At 45.5% G+C, this 18452-nt stretch overlaps 1 protein-coding gene and 1 long non-coding RNA gene across 5 annotated transcripts in view; both read left to right on the top strand.

Annotated features, from left to right (window-relative positions):
* Positions 1-18452, top strand: part of MYO1E (myosin IE) — a 197251-nt gene that overhangs the window by 76394 nt on the left and 102405 nt on the right. For 2 of the 4 annotated variants that reach the window (XM_059699609.1, XM_059699621.1), the window contains exons 1-3: positions 4589-4669; positions 7220-7366; positions 15776-15865. In XM_059699609.1, coding sequence (XP_059555592.1) covers positions 4604-4669; positions 7220-7366; positions 15776-15865 — 303 coding nt within the window. In that variant the 5' untranslated portion in view covers positions 4589-4603. Of the gene's footprint in view, positions 1-4588; positions 4670-7219; positions 7367-15775; positions 15866-18452 lie in introns of those variants that run through there. The other 2 variants (XM_059699613.1, XM_059699616.1) reach the window with 2 other exon arrangements.
* LOC132236557 (uncharacterized) lies at positions 8902-15780 on the top strand. The gene is made up of 3 exons (XR_009453326.1): positions 8902-9660; positions 14334-14439; positions 15652-15780. It is a non-coding gene; the product is annotated as an uncharacterized LOC132236557 (long non-coding RNA).

An 18452-nucleotide genomic window follows, 5' to 3' on the forward strand; every position in this document is an offset into this window, starting at 1 on the left:
CTTGCCCTGCGAACTTGTGGTCTGGCCATGGGCAGCTGTTATACGCAGCTTGTCAGCCAGGACACCCACCCTCTTCCTGTTTGGGATGGGGTGGGGGCAGGAGCTACAGAAGCTTTCACAGCAAAGCCTCCAGGACTGAGCTGTCATCACCTCACCAGTCAAAACCACCGATTTCTGAAGTGGCATATGGTACGATGCTCCCAGAGCAATCGAAATCTTCCTAATAGTTTATGTCTTCGATGAGGTTAAACATTGACTTAATATTCATAAAGTGCATAGAACAGTGCCTGCCCCTTGTAAGTATTGCGTGATATAATTCATCAAGCCTAAGGTGCTAGGATGTAAGAGAGATGTCATTATTTTATTTTTCAATTAAAAAAAAAATCACTGCCACTTAAGCATCTATGTGTATAAAAGCCTAAGCAACCGGACGATTGGATGACTGGATGACCCGCTGGTAGCTGTGACGTGCACTGACCAGCAGGAGGCAGATGGTCAACACAGGAGCTGCCCCCTGGTGGTCAGTGTGCTCCCACAGCCAACCTCCATGGTCCCTTCCCCCCACCCCCAGCCAAACCTCCCTTGGCCCCTTCTCCCAGCTGGCCAGCCTCCCATGGCCCCTCCCCCCAGCTGGCCAGCCTCCCTTGGCCCCTTCTCCCAGCCAGCCAACCTCCTGCACCCCAGTCGGCTGGCCCCCATTGGCCCTGATCACTGACCAGGTTGAGGGACCCCACCCGTGCATGAATTTGTGCACTGGGCCTCTAGTTGATGATAAGACACCTGCTAGTTTCAGAATGTTAGAATAAGAAAACTCTGCGTCTTAGTATTGATGGAATATGTTCGCTGTTCATTTAGAACATCTTAGATATATTTTCGTTGATACAGAAAATGTTCCTTTAGGGAGCCACATTCCCTGCTTGGGGTCCATTGTTATTTAAAGAAGAGTTTGCAGAAGCTGGAAGCTGGGATAAGCAACAAGAATGGGAGGCCTGAGCTGACATGGAACAGCAAACAACAGGGCAAACAGTGCCATATATATTTCATTTCATTTTATTGAGTACTTTCACATCGCTTATCTTATTTGACCTATTTTTTCCCATGAAAGCAGCTACATATGTGTGCACCTTTTATAAACATATGCTCAGTAGAAAAAAAAATGGAGAAATTACACTTAGAGATAAACAAACCATATCTCCATACAGAGACATCTTTTTACATAAATAGCATCATCTATGCAATTAAAACAAAACGGGGACACCTTAACTCTTGTTATTTTTTTTTACAAACCCTTTTTTCCCTTCCCCACTCAATGAGTCAAAACAGTGTTGCCAGCCTGACGTGTACCCTCCACACCTTGCCCTCTGGTCTTGTCATCATATAAAACCAGCTCTCCCCTGGAGGGGTGGCAATGGAAGTTAGATGTGGTAGAGCAGAAGGAGCAAGGAAAAGGAAGCCAGAAATCCTGATGATGCATCTCAGCTCTGTCCCTTTGTTGCAAGGATTAACTGAGATGTGTGTGGAAATGTCCTGCAAACATTGAACTTTTGTTTGGGTCACATATACATGAATGAAACAAATGAGCGCATCTTCCTCATTCATTGGGCCTCCCCACACACCCACACCCACTCTGAGCCAACCCCACAAAGCCCCTCCAAGGAGAGTCAGCTTGGTACATTATAATTCCAGACCTCAACCTCACCCTTTTATACAACAGTATTAATATTCGTGTCTTGCAGGTGGTGTGTGAATTAGATGAGACCATGTCAAGCATTGGCACACATTTCTGAGTTTAGTGTCAGTTCCAATTGCCCCAAGGGTTGAGGAGAGGAGGGGTGTTGGTTGGCTACTGACTGCCCTCCACTCTTCCAGAAACACTCCTTCCTCACACTTTGTTCGCTGTACTTCAGCTCGCTCTCTCTCTCTCTCTCTCTCTCTCTCTCACTCACACACACACACAAACACACACACACACACACACACACACACACACACACACTTGCTTCTAACACACGTCTTTACATCACCATAATAGGGGAATGGATCTAGTTCCATGAAGTTGAAATACATTGCCAGCCCAATGCTGGTTTGCTGAGCCTGGAACATAGGAGACAAAAAATATTTATGGTTGATGATCCCTCCTCCATCATTTGCAATGGAAGTAAGGGTTTCGTCCCAGTCAAATAGCAGAACTGCAAAAGGTAGAATTCCCAGACTGTCAATTAAAAGATTAAAGTCTAACAGATCCTTGTATGCCTTTCCTGTTATGACTCACTGGGGACAAAAGTAAACAAGCTCAGATGTATGGCAGGCCAGGGTGACCGTGGCCCACTTTCCACAGGAGGAATATGGTTCGTCTGCTTCTCAAGGTGATATGCTCCTAACGTAACATTCTAGCCCCAGGTTTTCTGTAAATCACTTCTGCTGCCCTATTAGCTCGTGGACCAGTGAATCACCCCAGACATGCTATCTTCTCCTGCAGACAACACCTCCCAGCCCACCTTTCAAACCTCGAACCTGCACAGAACCAGGCTTTGGGACAGCTCAGCCACCACCCCCGGAAAATGCTTGATTGTATTGGCATCATTTTCAATGTTTTCATCTATTTTTAAATTTTACATAGACAGGCATATGGTTGTGTTGTGTTTTTTTTAAATGTAAACTGGGCAGAAAAGTTTAAAATAGAGGGTAAAAGTCCCCTTCTCCCAAAACCCCATTTCCCCAATAAAGCCTTGTGCATCTTTCAAGAAAACAGTTATAAAGTGTCTCTTGAAAGTTTTCGACAAATGCGGTCATTTTTTACTTAATCCACATGTTGACTGCTATTTTCATGAGTGGGCGTGTCCTGAAGATCTTCCCCTGTCAGCACAGCGGGTCCCTCCCAGGGACTGCACCTCGCTCCTCTGTGGGGAGGGCAGGCCATAGAATATTCAATCCACGACCTGTGCCCACTTCCCCCCATTGCACACTCTGCTGCGAGAACAGCCTTGTCCATAGATCTTGATGTATCTGGAGGTAAATTCCTAAAAATGCAAACGCTGGAGCAAAGAGGGTGTGAATCTCATTGGTAGTTAGTTAACTGGATGCATATCCGTCTGTGGGACTAAGGTTTCGGTGCCTATTTCCACGCCGCTGTCTGAAAATACGTTGCAGTCTGCTCCTCCTCAAGAGTGTCGGATGTGTGACCACCGTCCCAGGCCCTGCCCAGCACTGGGCCTGCTGTGTTTACACAGCCTCCCTTTCTGGGCTGTGAAGGCTGTGGTTACCCAGGGCCTGCCCTCCTCCTCCTCCTGGGTGAGCCTGGGAGGGAAAGTGCTCGCTGAGACCCTGAGAGGCGGCGCTGCAGTGAAGGTCGGCTTTCAGGAGGGAACAGTCCTGGCCTCTGTGCGGACTCACCTTTGCTCTGCCCCGTCCCCACCCTGGTCAGCACACAGCAGGGAGCAGCGAATCCTGAGCCGGGCTCCTCCCCCGCGTGTGGGACGGCTGTCTCGATGCCACCCCCTAGACAGGAGGAACAAGCCAGGCCCTTGTGTGGATGTGGGCGCGCCCCGGTTTCTAGAACTTGTGTGTGAACCCATTGCTTTTTAACAAACGGAATCCTAGTCATTACATGGGGACCCGAGAGGGTCTGCACTCAAGCTTCATCTAATGCAGCGGTTCTCAACCTGTGGGTCGCGACCCCTTTGGGGGTCGAACGATCCTTTCACAGGGGTCGCCTAAGACCATCGGAAAACACATATATAATTACATATTGTTTTTGTGATTAATCACTATGCTTTAATTATGTTCAATTTGTAACAATGAAATTGGGGGTCACCACAACATGAGGAACTGTATTAAAGGGTTGCGGCATTAGGAAGGTTGAGAACCAGTGACCTAATGGGGAATATCTCCCGTGTCATTTGTAATCATTGCGGGGGGGGGGGGGGGGGCGTAACTTTTCATCGGCGTCATAATACTTTTCATGATTTGTTACTTTCCTGGTCATTGCTCAGCTGGCACGCCAGCTCCCCTCCGGCGACGCCTCGCTCAGCCAGGACTGCTGGGAAGTGCAACACCTGCCCAGTCCCTCCTTGTTTAAAAAGTGGCCAAAACTAAAAGGAGTCACAGCCCACAGCACAGCAGGAAGCTGCACTTGCTGAGGTGACAGCCTGCTAACCGGGCCTTTGCCACCTGAGGAAGGTGACCCTCCTGACCTCATGGGAGGTCCCTGTCACTGCCCTTCCTCCCCCACACGCAGGGCAGCCAGTTCTGCCCCCTCCCACCCATCAGGAGTGTGAGGAAGGGAAGGGGTTAAGGTTGTAAACATCATTCACATTCTCGCAGTTGAGTAACAGCTTATAAATAGCTCTTCTGTTTCGATCAACTGTACTTACATTATCCAAAGGGGAAAGAACATCGTTTGCCCCTTTGAAGTAGGTGAATATTTTATTGGGGTTAAAAGCAAATACACAAACACACCTTCTGGTTAGTTACTCTGGAACTTCAGTTTTCCATGCAGGGTAATGGTTGTGGGCGCCCAGAGAGAATAGCCCAGGAGGGGGCGTCACCAGGAATCTTCATCCGGTGGGAGGGCACCTCGGACATGCGACAGGCCCGGTGAGTCATGCTGTGGCCATACTTTTTCTCCTGCTGCTTTGCCGCAAGAGGAAGGAGGAGCGGTGAGGTCGAGGTAATTTTGTAGAACTGATGCCTCGTGTGGTTCTGAGAAAGCCAAATATATCGTGTAAACCGTTTCCCTGTGCACGGCAGCATGGGTGGCAGGCCTGGCAGGGCCCCAGCTCGCAGCCCAAGCCAGGGCCCTGGCTGCGTTTTTAAAACGGCTTTCCCCGGAGCCTCTTAGAATTTGCTTTGACCCAAGGGCCCATGTCTCCTGAAGAGAACACAGGTCGTTTTTAAACGTGAATTGTAGAACGGCGTCCGTCTTGTTTCCTTCCTTACCCCACTTCTCTCGAGGAGCCTCCTATTACCTTTCCTCTTGCTCCTTTTGACGTCTGATCAGGCAGCCTTTCTAGAAACCCTTACTCAGAATCCTTCTCTCCTTTGTCCAAACTCCCCCCAAAAGTGAACTCCCGAGAAAGAGCTGAGTTTGCCCTGAGTCTTGTCCAGCAGGATGCATGCAGGGTTTAAAGGGAAGGGAGAACTCTCCAATCTCCAGTCTTGTGTTACCTGCCATTATTTCTTCTGTATTAGGTTGTGTGTGTGTGTGTGTGTGTGTGTGTGTGTGTGTGTGTGTGTGTGTACCCTTCCTCCTCTATTCCGCTGGAAAATTAAAAGTATTTTAGATCCACATCAAATGGCACCCTCTCCAAGAAGTTATTTCTGCCTCTCCCAGGACAAAGGAGTCTCCCGCTGTGGGAACACCCATTTTACCTGTGTTTACAGATTGACAGTTGCTGACCCATGAACATATCCACCCATATCTAGGTGCCCTTCAGTGGATGGTGACCTCCCCAAGTGCAGCCATTGCAGTGCTCCCATCCCCGCTTACCCAGGGCCACCACGGTGCTCCCATCCCCCCTCACCCAGGGCCACCACGGTGCTCCCATCCCCCCTCACCCAGGGCCACCACGGTGCTCCCATTCCCCCTCACCCAGGGCCACCACGGTGCTCCCATCTCCCCTCACCCAGGGCCACCACGGTGCTCCCACCCCCCCTCACCCAGGGCCACCACGGTGCTCCCATCCCCTCTCACCCAGGGTCATCACGGTGCTCCCATTCCCCTCACCCAGGGCCACCACGGTGCTCCCACCCCCCCTCACCCAGGGCCACCACGGTGCTCCCATCCCCTCTCACCCAGGGTCATCACGGTGCTCCCATCCCCCCTCACCCAGGGCCACCACGGTGCTCCCATTCCCCTCACCCAGGGCCACCACGGTGCTCCCATCCCCGCTCACCCAGGGCCACCACGGTGCTCCCATCCCCCCTCACCCAGGGCCACCACGGTGCTCCCATCCCCCCTCACCCAGGGCCACCACGGTGCTCCCATCCCCCCTCACCCAGGGCCACCACGGTGCTCCCACCCCCCCTCACCCAGGGCCACCACGGTGCTCCCATCCCCGCTCACCCAGGGTCATCACGGTGCTCCCACCCCCCCTCACCCAGGGCCACCACGGTGCTCCCACCCCCCCTCACCCAGGGCCACCACGGTGCTCCCATCCCCGCTCACCCAGGGCCACCACGGTGCTCCTATCCCCCCTCACCCAGGGCCACCACAGTGCTCCCATCCCCTCTCACCCAGGGTCATCACGGTGCTCCCACCCCCCCTCACCCAGGGCCATCACAGTGCTCCCATCCCCGCTCACCCAGAGCCACCACGGTGCTCCCATCCCCCCTCACCCAGGGCCACCACGGTGCTCCCATCCCCCCTCACCCAGGGCCACCACGGTGCTCCCATCTCCCCTCACCCAGGGCCTGAACCTGAGGGGGATTCTACTGCACAAATGCCAAGTTAAAGGAACCTTGCCAGCCACAGGTGTTCAGAAGCCACTCTGGGTGTTGAGTTGTAACTCCGATAAGCAGATAAGGGCCACAGCTTTCTCTGTCCAAAGAGTCCACTGGGCCAGATGAGGTCCTTCTGCCCATAGCATATTCTGGGCCGTGTTTCAGCTCCTGTCCCTTTCCTCATTAATATAGCAGTGAGCGGTCATCAAAACGTAGCTTATGTTTTGAATGTAGAAGGCCAGTGTTCTGTTGACAGTGGTCAGCTTACAGGGGGAAATGAGGATAATGTGACCTAGGCAGTGTGTGGCACACATCCTTTCCACTTCTGAGTTCTGTCATAGAATTTGCAGAACACGTCTCGGAAGTTTCACTGCTCATTTTCATTGATAAACATTATGAAATAAGACGGTTGAAGGAATTATGGGACACCGTCGATCGTTTATTGTGCTATCCTCTATCTAGACCCTGCTTGGCGCTTTACGTATGTCATTTTATTTAATCCTTATAACAGTTCTATAAAGTGGGTCTCATTTCTCCCATTTTTCAAATGAGGAAAGAGACGCAGAAGTGGTGCAGTGAGCGTAGGTAACTTCTCCCCACTTCGCTTAGTCTGTCAGTGGTGAAGCTGAAGCTTGAATCCAGGTCGATCAATAGCAAAATCTTTGTTCACTGTGTTCTGCCACATTTGATGTGAGGAGTATATGGGAAGTGAGTGGCAGTTGTTTTTTTAACTCCAGGAGAAAATAAACTACCCTAATAATTGCGTGTTTTCCACCAGCAGGGAAGCAAAGGGGCCTACCGGTACCACTGGCAGAGCCACAACGTCAAGCACAGTGGCGTGGACGACATGGTCCTTCTCTCCAAGATCACAGAGAACGCCATCGTGGAGAACCTGAAGAAGAGATACATGGACGACTACATTTTTGTATCCTTCATTGGTTCCTTTGGACATTTCTAAACGCGGTGACAGTGTCCACAGGAAAACGTGGCTTTAGTCCTGGTGTAAGAAGACCCATCTGGTCCTGGCCAGTGTTGCTCAGTGGTTAGAGTGTCTGCCCACACACTGAAGGGTCGAGGATTTAATTCCTGGTCAAGGGCACATACCTGGGTTGCAGGTTCAATCCCCAGCCCTGGGTCGGGGTGCCTGTGGGTGGCAACCAATCCGTGTGTCTCTCTCACATGCATGTGTCTCTCTCCCCACCTACCCTGGGGCCTCCCTCCCTCCCTTCCGCTCTCTCTAACAAAATCAATGGAAAAAATATCCCCGGGTGAGGATTAACAACAACAAAAAAGAAGATTCATCTGAAGGCCCTGTGCTCACGTCATTTTCACCCTTTCAGAATGTGGTTGTGTACTTTTTTGTCCCTTGGTTCAGGCTGTGGGAAGGGCAAAGATGATGCTGGATTATTTTCCTGGCATTTCACGTAATCAATATGCAGCCAGTAGCCATCTATTTTAATCCATGGCACTGGATCTTTGACGTCCTCTAGCCACGCACATGGTGTCTCCCACCCCTGGTGGTTCAGAGAAAGTCCTGACCTGCAGAGAATTCTGTCAATGGTGCTCCCTAACTGCAAAGCAGTTAAGTCTCAACTTAAAGAGTTTAAAAACGATTGCCCCATGCAAAAAAATGTGCAATTTGGTCAGTTTTTCTGCATCCTTATGTTTACTAAAGGAAACCTGAGAAGTGAGGATAAGCTATTGAAATGCCTGGCATTCCTGAGTTGTCCTTTACGTTTCGATTTTAGCTTGCCAGATGCCTGTTTCAAAAATATTCTTAAAATTTATTTCAGAGAGGAAGGGAGAGGAATGAGAGAGATAGAAACATCAATAATCAGAGAGTATCATTGATAGGCTGCCTCCTGCTTGCCCCCCCACCCCCCACCCCTGTTGGGGATCGAGCCCGAGACCTGGGCATGTGCCCTGACGGGGACTTGAACCCTGACCTCCTGGTTCATAGATCAATGCTCAACCACTGAGCACACCAGCCGGGCTGCCAGATGCCATTTTTTAATGGGACTTCTAAAAATTCAGAATGGAAATTTGATTCAAATACGTGTTGACTACATTATAAACAGAGAACTGTGATACTTAAGTTCTTACAGGATTCAGGAGCTGTGTTTGGTGCAGCTAGGTAAAGCTCTCTTAGTGGAATGATTGCAGCGTTGGTCACAGACATGCGAAGATTTGTGTAAAATCTGTTGGTAGCGCCAGCAAGTTTAACTTTGCTGTTGGCGCCTTTGAAGGGATGGTGTTGTGGAGGACCATGACAGGTGGAGTCTTTGCAACCCTCGTAATGCACCTTTAGGATTTTAACCCCCAAAGCACGGGGAGAGTAGTTTTCACACCAGTAGCTTCTGCTTATTATTCACGCTGCTCATTTGACTGTTGGTTAGAAGCACCCTTACCTACGCAGCAATACTTGTGCAGGGACTGCCTGTCTCAACATTAGGAGAGTTCAACGTTATTCTGAGGCACTTGGACGGTTCTTCCCAATGCTGTGCTGTTTCTTATTTACCATAAGAGGTTTTTTTGTGTTGTTTTTTTGTTTTACCGAATATCTGGGTAGTTAAATCCCTAAACCCTTGCTTTTAAGTGTGAACAGCTATATTTGGATTTGTCAGCTGTATTGATCAGGGGTGGCAGCTACCGCCTGCAGACAGGATCCTGCTCACTGCCCATTTTATAACCAATGTTTTATTGGAACCCAGCCGTGCTCCGTTGTTTTATTCTTGTCTGTGGCTGCTTTCATGCTACAATGGCAGAGCTGAGTGGTTGCAACAGATCATCTGACCCCGAGGCCTAAATTAATTACTTTTGTGGCCCTTTACAGAAAAATCTTTGCTGACTCCTAGACACCTATGCAGAACTGCCTTTAATTTAATTGGATGGAAGCAGTTGTATTCAGCTGTAAGATTTCATTTTATTTGCTCAAAAAAATTGAAATATGCTCACTTTTTCTGGGCATATCATCATCAAAATATTTAAATCTCTTTTATGTGCAAGATCCGTGGCCCATGGAAACTGGCAGGGGGTAGACTAGAAAAAGGTGCAGGAAGCGCATCTGGCCTGCCTGACTTTGAACCTTACTCTGCCTGGGCCTGGTGACCATAGGACCTTTTGTCATCTGTGTGCCTTGATTTCCTTGCCTGTAAAGAGGGAATGACAATAAAATCTCCCGCATGAGCTGTTGCAGGGTTAAATGAAATGATGAATGCAGTAAGTACACAATAAGCATTCGTTAGTATTATCATACGCTAAGGCAAGTGGGTAAGCTCCTCCCATATTTCTGAGTTATATTCCAAAAATTCGATTGTAAAGATGCTTATTGGAAATTGAAATGCTTGTTATCCTGAAAAACTTTTAAATGGAGGATTGGGTTATTGACAAGCCTATAAAAGGCTAAGTTCCACAGAATGTAGTTGAACAAATTATTTATTGGAATGTTCTTAGAATGCAGGCTACACTTCTTACATTATTGACATAGAACATGGATTTTGATAAGCTGGATAAGAAAAGAAAAAGGTGGTGTCAGTGGTTATCAGCAGGCAACCCAGCCATCCTCATTTCTCCCCACCAGGATCGTTTATTCCTAAAACACCAGAGATTCGTTGAGGACAAGGACTGTGTCTTGTATGACTTTTTTAAAAAAACAACGTTTAAAAAGCCCTTTAAAGTAATACATTTCATTTAACATGACTTGTAAAATGGAGTCCAGCAGAAAGGAGAACAATAAAATCACCCAGAATCCCACCATATAGGGTTAGTGCCTATATAACCTCTTGCTTTATATTTTTCAACTTATCCACATATAGGCATACGTTTATGTGTGCTTTCTTGTTAATTCTAACAGAAATGGGATCCTCTTGCATTGTGTGTTTTAGTTTCCTGCATAATTCTTGGCATGGTGCATCGTATTACATGTTCATTGAAAATTTGTTGACAATTAAGACTTGCTTTTTATATTCAGACAGCAGAATTTTTAAGTGACTCACACAGAGGGGGCTGATTACTTGCCTCTGAATTAATGCCTTTGAATCAATGACTGACTAATCGTGTACTTTACCAAGGAAATGAGTTAGTTGACCACTAATGACTTCGTGTCTTAGAAATCTGCCCACTCGATAAATGAGAAACTCAGCATCCATGTGCTTTCATCAATAGCACAGGGCAGCTCTCGGCTTTGAGAAAGCTTGATGGGTCTGTTGGATGTTTACGAAAATAATGCCAAGGGTGGAGCTGCAAATCTTTTCCTCTGATAAGTGATAAAAGCCGCCTTTATCAGTTCAGTGCTAAAGGAATATTACTATGATAGAGTAGCATTATGTTTTTTAGAGTAGCATTATTTTAAGTCAAAGTGTTTTCCCCCCTCTCTCTCCTAAGCTTAGTAGTTAAGGGAAGAAGAGATTCAATTTCACATGAAATTATAACATTGCTCATTTGACCTCTTCTACATTTAACACCAGCACATTGTCTTGTTTTGAAGGTCAGCATTTGGAACAATCCGTTATTAATGCAGTCAGCCTGAATGCTCATTTCTTTTTCTACATCAGAAAAATATCTACTTAGAAAATGCTACCATGGTTTACCAATACACACACACACACACACACACACACACACACACACATATTTTTCAGCTGTTTATCCTAAGACAAGGAAGGTTTGATTAACCATCCATTTTTCCTGGATGTTACCACACTCCTTACAATTCCACTCGAAAATCTCTGAGGAAAACATTGCAGTATTTGCGCTTATGCCTGGCATCATTTGTAGCCACTTGGCTGACGACAACGGTTCTGTGCAAAAGCACTCCCTGCCCATTTGGTCCAGCTTTCTCCAAACTTGTTTTCGCTCAAAGACCACACTCAAGTGTGTTTGGCATCTTCGGCCCTTGAATTAGGGGGTGAGATGTTTGTGCCAGACCAACCGGGGCTGAAGGCAGTGCAGTTGTTCTGAATGAGGTTTGGTCCTTGGCAGTCAGTCACGTTGGGGGTGGGGGCACCTCGCTGCAGTGAGGGAGGTTGGTCTGGCGGCTGTTCAGTGCTCAAGTTCCAGCTTGACCTTCTCCACATATGTCTTCAGGCAAGTTGGCCTCAGCTCCCCCACCTCCCGCCCCCCACCTTAGAGATAAAAACAGGGAAATCCATTAGGTTGGTGTGTGTGGTTTGGGGGAATTCATTGGTTATTGGAATTTTTTCTTAAGTTAAACTTTATCTTTGTTTAATAAGACCATTAAAAACAAACTTACAGAAGCTTCACTACCATCACATTTCATAAAAGAAAGAATATTTTTAACACTCCCAAAATAGAAAGGAAATAATCGAAGAATAAAGGACAGTCTTTTACATTGAATAATTGAGCTTTATGAAAAATTCAGGGCATTGTTTCTCTCTTTGTCATTCTTGCTGCAGATCACTGTAAACTCAAAGATCTCCAACAAGCATTTGAGAACCAAGATCTGCTGGGTCCTTTCATCTTGCAAAGTCTATTAAATAAGATGGCATTTATGTTACAGATTTCTGGGTTTTTGGTTGGTTGGTTGGTGGGGTTTTTGTTTGTTTGTTTGTTTTTGGTTTGGTTTTGTATCATAGCCTGGTAGCCCCATACATTTTCAAAATTAACCTTGGGCCACACCTTCATTGCCAAAGATTATGTGGTAGAGACAATGATGGAAACGGCTTTTTCCAAAGGCACACCTGAATTATGTAGTAGGGAGTGGGAGGGAGTATTTGAGTCTAGAGAAGGGACCCAACTCAGTAGGAGGCCCGTGTGCTCAGGGAAGTGCTGAGGTGTCTGCAGACCCAGCCAGGTGGGAAAAAAGGCGGGCAGTTAGATAAACAATGAGGCCAAACTCTCACCTAAAATAACTAAAATATGTTTGTTTCCTTTAAATCCAAGTTAAATTCTCTTGTCTCAATTCTTCTGTTTCAAACTAAACTTTATTTTCCGGGACTCCTCCTAAATAATACGGCAGCCCCATTATTTATGGGAAATTTAGGGATCAGCTACAATTTTCCCTCTTTCAACCTCAATCATTGATTCAGGCTTGGCCTAGAGTCATCTGAAAGAAGTATTTTTCTCTGAGTGTCTCCTTCCCAGGCCTTAATCAGAATTTATGTAGCTGACTGAGTCAAGACTCTACAATATATCTTTTTAAATAGCAGGTTATTCACAGTAAAAAATGTTGGCTCCTATAGAAGCTCTTATGCAACCCAACCCATATGTATTTGATAACCAAGGGCTCGGTGGGCGGGAAGGGATTGCTGAGCAGGTGCTTTCTTTGGCTTATGTCCTTGGGTAGCTCTTTCTTCTTCACATGCAGTGACCAGTTTGTCCAGGACAGGTGGCAGTCACGGCATTCCCTTCACAACCAAGGGAAGGAGCACCCTTCTCCATGGAAACGCCATACCTGCCCAAGTTCGTTTTCACCTGGAGATAAATGTAGCCAGACATCCTCTTCTTCTGAAACGAGGATGGTCATAGCAGGGCTCTATTTCTTGAAAATTGGGTTTATTGTAAGAATTACTATATTTTGAGAATCAGAATGAGGGCCAAGCCTCATTTATTCAGTTTTGATTTGGTCCCTACCATGTGGTAAAGATACAGAAAAAAGTCAACAGCTCAGCCAACTTAGCTCAATGGTTGAGCCTCAACCTATGAGCCAGGAGCTCATGGTTCAATTCCCAGTCAGGGCATATGCCTGGGTTGTGGCCTCTATCCCCAGTGTGGGACATGCAGGAGGCAGCCGATCAATGATTTTCTCTTCATTGATGTTTCTATCTCTCCTTCTCCCTTCTTCTCTGAAATCAATAAAAATATATTTTTAAAAATCAACGAAGAGAGATAGAGTTTTTAGTACTTAAAGAATCACAGAATCTAATTTATGAGGGACCATAGGCTCTCGAACACCTCTCAGTCCTGCAGGAGAGATCCTTGTGCTGCCAATTTAGGGTTGCCAGTAAAATACAGGAGGCCTGATTAAGCTTGAATTTCAGATAAATAACAAGTACCTTTTTAGTAGAAGTATGTCTCAGATATTGCTTGGAGCATACTTATTGGGATATATATGCATAAATTATTTATTGTTTATCTGAACTTCAAATTTACCTGGGCATTTTTTACTTTATTTCCTAAATCTGTCAACTCTACCAATAATAATATCAACAATAATAATAGCGACAATGCCTGCTAATCTTAGAAAGGCAATATAGCTTGTTGATTAAGAATGTGAACTCTAGCCCAGCTAGCATGGCTTGGTGGTTGAATGTTGACCTGTGAACCAGGAGGTTGCAGTTCGATTCCCTGTCAGGGCACATGCCCAGGTTGCGGGCTTCTCCCCTGTGCAGGGAGAAGCCAATCAATGATTCTCTTTCATCATTGATGTCTCTAGCTCTCTCTAGCTCTCTCTTCCTCTCCCTTCCTCTCTGAAATCAATTTAAAAAATGTATTTTATTTTTTTTTTTAAAGAATGTAAACTCTAGAACTAGGTTGCCTGGGTTTGGAGCATAGCTTTGCTACTCACTAGCTTGTGACTTTGAGCAAGTTTTAAAGTTTCTCTATGCCTCGGTTTCTTCATAGTAAAATAGGATTAAAGTAGTAACAGAGTTGTGATTAGGAGCTTATATTAGTACCATATAATGTGTATGTGTTTGATCAGTTATTATTAACATTTAGTCTACAGCATTATAGACATTTCTTATCCGATTAATAATTTTAATAATAAATTTATCTGTTCTGAATTTTTGCCTAAAAAGAAGTAGGCCATTAATCAATCTATCGGTGGCCTCATCTGGCTTTGGCACTTGAAATTACATTTGCTCATGTCCCTCCTTCTGTGACTCTGGCGACTTTTAGTTCTGACTCACTGTCTCATTCTCATTTTATCTTAGTGCCATGGACTGCCCCCACTGGTTCCATCTGGGTATGCTTTTCAGACCACCCCATCTTCTGTACTGTCATTTCAAGTTCAACCCTTTCAAGTCAGAGATCTTTCTGGTCAGTGAAAAAGGAAGCAAAATTGCAACCGAATCATTCTGCATTCCTGCCTTTGTGTATAAATATTAATTTTTAAATATTGTATGATTTATCCAACACTTGGCTTATTTGTGTTCAATAATAGTACCAAAGCTGCATCTCAGAGGTATTAACATGTGACAAAACATGCATCTTGAAGTATATGAATTAAGGAAATTGCACCTACAATGCCAGACAGGGTGCTAAGCATTTTGTAACATTGAATTCTCATAACAGCCCTATTGAGTAGGTCCTATTTTACCCCACCATCCATTAACTGCAGCTTACAGATGTGACTTACCCAAGGTCAGGAGGAACTGGACTTGGGGAATGAGGCCATCTGACCAGAGTTACCACACTGCTCTATTAGACACCTGGATCCTAACATATATGTAAACTTATAAATGTTTCTTTAGGGGAGGAAATCTCATAGGTTAACATCTTCAACTGCAAAATTTCTAAACAGTGGGAAATCATTGATTAAAAGAAACAATTTTGAGTATGTGTGTGGTTTAGAGTTTTTTTTTTATGGTTTTTTCCTCTGTGAGGGCAGGGACTTTTGTCCAGTGTGTGTATTGTGTTCACTGCTGTATCCCCAGCATCTAGAGCAGCGCCCGGCATGTTGTAGACACCCAGTTCAAACTAGTTGATTGCTGAATGAATACATGAAAATGTCTTTTTGTTACAATGACACTTGATTAAGAATGTGTCGTATAAAAGAATTAAGACAATATGAACACGTTCTCTGCTGAGAGGACTTCCTGGATTCCCCATGCAGAAAAAACACCTCCTTCCCCTCAGCCTGATCTGTATGGGTTTGTAATTGTCTGCTCTGAATAATATAGATACAACTCAGTTCCCTCAGCTTCTAAAGAGCTCATCTTGTATCCCTCTATCTGTTAAATGAGCACATGAATACATTCTTAGTATACCTAATAGATAAGAAAGGTCCCAGGGAAAATTAATATCATTTGAAAAGAGGAATGATAACTGCTCTTTCACTCCTTGGTCATTTCTGTTTTGTTTTGTTTGTTTTTTCTAGTTGTGTGTCACCAGTCTTAAAGGAATAAGCTTCCATTCATTTACTATTTCTTTTTGTAACACCTTGGTTAATTAAGTTCATTCCTCTTCCTGGAGAGGAACAAAATCTGAGCTAGCTGGTAATTGCCTTTGTCTTTATTTGTAATCTTTTAGAAAACAAGTACACAAGCTCTTCCTTGAACAATCGTGAATTTTTTATAACATCTGTTTACTTAATTTAAAAAAAAATGTGTAACTATGAAGATTAACAATGGACCTTAACTGGATATAAATTCAGACATATATAGGATCCGTCTTAATTTCAGTCAACCCTTTCAAGCAGATGCCATATTTTGGGGATAAGGAAATTGAAATGTACCAAGGAGCGGTAAGTTACACGCCACGGGAATTACTGCAGTGTTTTTGGCTTCTTTGATGCTGGGTAGTTTTTCTTGATGTTGGCAATGCATTTGCATTTCCTTAATATGAGTTATTATTGGGAAAACTCAAGTAGGTGACATGTTTGATTTTTCTTTCTTTTTTTAAAAAATATGTTTTTATTGATTTTAGAGAGAGAAGAGGAAGAGGGAGAAACATCAATTGGCTGCCTCCTGTGCATCCCCCACTGGGGATCAAGCAGGCCCGAAACTGGGGCATGTGCCCTGACTGGGAATCGCAACCGAGACCTCTTAGTGCACAGGTTGACGCTCAATCCATTGAGCCACACCAGCCAGGGCCATTGTTTGATTTTTTAATGTTGTGCTGCTCTTCCAAGTGCAGCTCAAGAAAGCATAGGACTATCTAACATTGGCGCATTATATATAAAATTAGTTAAATGGGATGCAAGACCTACAGGTTGGGGGACCTTCCTCTTTCCACACATGCCACAAAATTCTAAAACTAAACAACCAGTAATGGGTAAAAAATAAATTGGGCGATGGGGATCATTCTGTCTGAATCAGACCCTGAAACTGTGGCTATGACTGGAACATGAAAAATGAATCTTTCATTACTTCATTTATTAATGTGACTTCGGTCCCAGTTCAGACACAGCTCCATAGCCAATTCAGTTGTGTGACAAAAATGGAAACTGTAATCCTCATCAGTGTGTCTCCTTACGTGGTTCATCACTCCTCCAGGCCTCCCATCTCTGCATCCTTTCCCCTTCGCTCTTTCCTTTGCAGCAGAAGCACAAGAGCAATCATTAGTCCTGACCCCTGGAAAACAAACAAAAGAGAGCCCACACAGATTCATCAGTTGAAGTGGAAGGCAATTTACCCAGAGCAAGAGCTCACCCCATTGTTGCCAGATGAATGGTGCTGGTCGCTAGAGCCGAAGGAGGCTGCCACGCGAAAGACCTTTGATAATGCTGCCTTTATGGGAGCCCAGCACAAGGGGCACACTGTCAACAGAGGCTGGGCCCTGCCCTGGCGCCCTGATCTGCAGGCCGGGAGCAGCAGGCGCGGGCTGGCCTGGCATTCTCAATGACGGCCGGGGCGGGGTGGGTGCAAGTGCTGTGCATTGGTGGGGTTTCTTTCCAGTTCTCTGAAAAGCGTTGCTATGAGTCCCTTTTAGACCATTCATCTTGTGAAGACTTCTCCTTAAAGGAATGCCCTAGAATTTTAAAAATACATATTTATTTTTAACTGCTAATGATAACCGCATGCTGTAAAATCGGTATTTACTGAGTGCCAGGTGTTATGTTACACTTGTGACAAATAACACAACAGCCCTGGATGCTGGCTGTGTATTGTTCTCTGTACCCATTTCACAGATGAGGAAACTGAGGTTTAGAGAGATTAAGTACTCGAATCTGCTGACTGTTGGAGCTGAAGTCAGATCCTAATGACTTTCAGGGGCTTCAGGGGAGGAAAGAATCAGATAGAGGAAATACCTACCTGATAATTCTCATAGGTAGCTGAGAGGTTCCATGAGACCATAGGTTGGAAACCATCTTGAAAAACAATCACTTGCTAAGGACAAGTATAACTAGTGAATCAGCTTTCAAGCCTTATTGGACAATGACTTGCCCACACCTTTCCCTCCATGACCACAGCTTTCTCTCCACTCCATTTCCTTCTATTTTCCTCTTTTCTTTCTTATAATCGATTTCCCTGTTTTCAAAGAGGTATTAAAAATAATTCTGCATAAGCAATCTAGGCTTGGAGGCCATTTTAAGACAATATCCTGACTGTAAGGTGACGGCAGGGATGTACTCTTGTTCCTGTTTGGAGTTGTTCGGTCGACAAGTCCCATGAATAGCCTCCGACCCTCACTGGGCAGTTCCCCTTGGGAGCCTCCTGCTCACAATATGAGGGAAAGCGTGGACACTGGATCCACCAGTTCCAAACGTGTGCAGGCAGCAAGCACCCTCTTTTCATCCCCTCTCATCACTCAGTTCTGATCTACCAGAGCTTGCAATGAACGGCAATTTCTGGGCCAGGCCACCTTTTCTATTAGTAAGTCCTTGTATAATAAGGCCCAAAGCTGGATTGGTAAATGATACTGCACCTTTGCATAAGACTCTACTTTTTCAAATTCCATCCCCATCCATCATCTCAGTTACCCTGTGACATTTGTAGCATCGGCATTAGTATCCCCACTTTAGAGATGGGCACCAGGGAAGGGAAAGACACAATCTACGCCTTCTCACTGGTTCTGGTATTGTTTTCACTTTTTTATGTTAGACTAGAGGCCCAGTGCACAAAATTCGTGCACATGTAGGGTCCCTAGGCCTGCCCGGCAATCAGGGCCGATCAGGGCTTTCCGGCTGCTGGTCAGGCCTTCCTTCGTTCCACGCCACCCCCTGGTGGTCAGCACACGTCATAGCGATCAAACTCCTGGTCTCCCAGTCGAACTCCTGAGGGGACACTTTGCATATTAGCCTTTTAGATGATAGATGATAGATAGATAGATAGATAGATAGATAGATAGATAGATGATTGATAGATAGATAGATAGATAGATAGATAGAT

The sequence above is a fragment of the Myotis daubentonii genome, chromosome 1, assembly GCF_963259705.1.
Source record: "Myotis daubentonii chromosome 1, mMyoDau2.1, whole genome shotgun sequence".
Lineage (NCBI taxonomy): Eukaryota > Metazoa > Chordata > Mammalia > Chiroptera > Vespertilionidae > Myotis > Myotis daubentonii.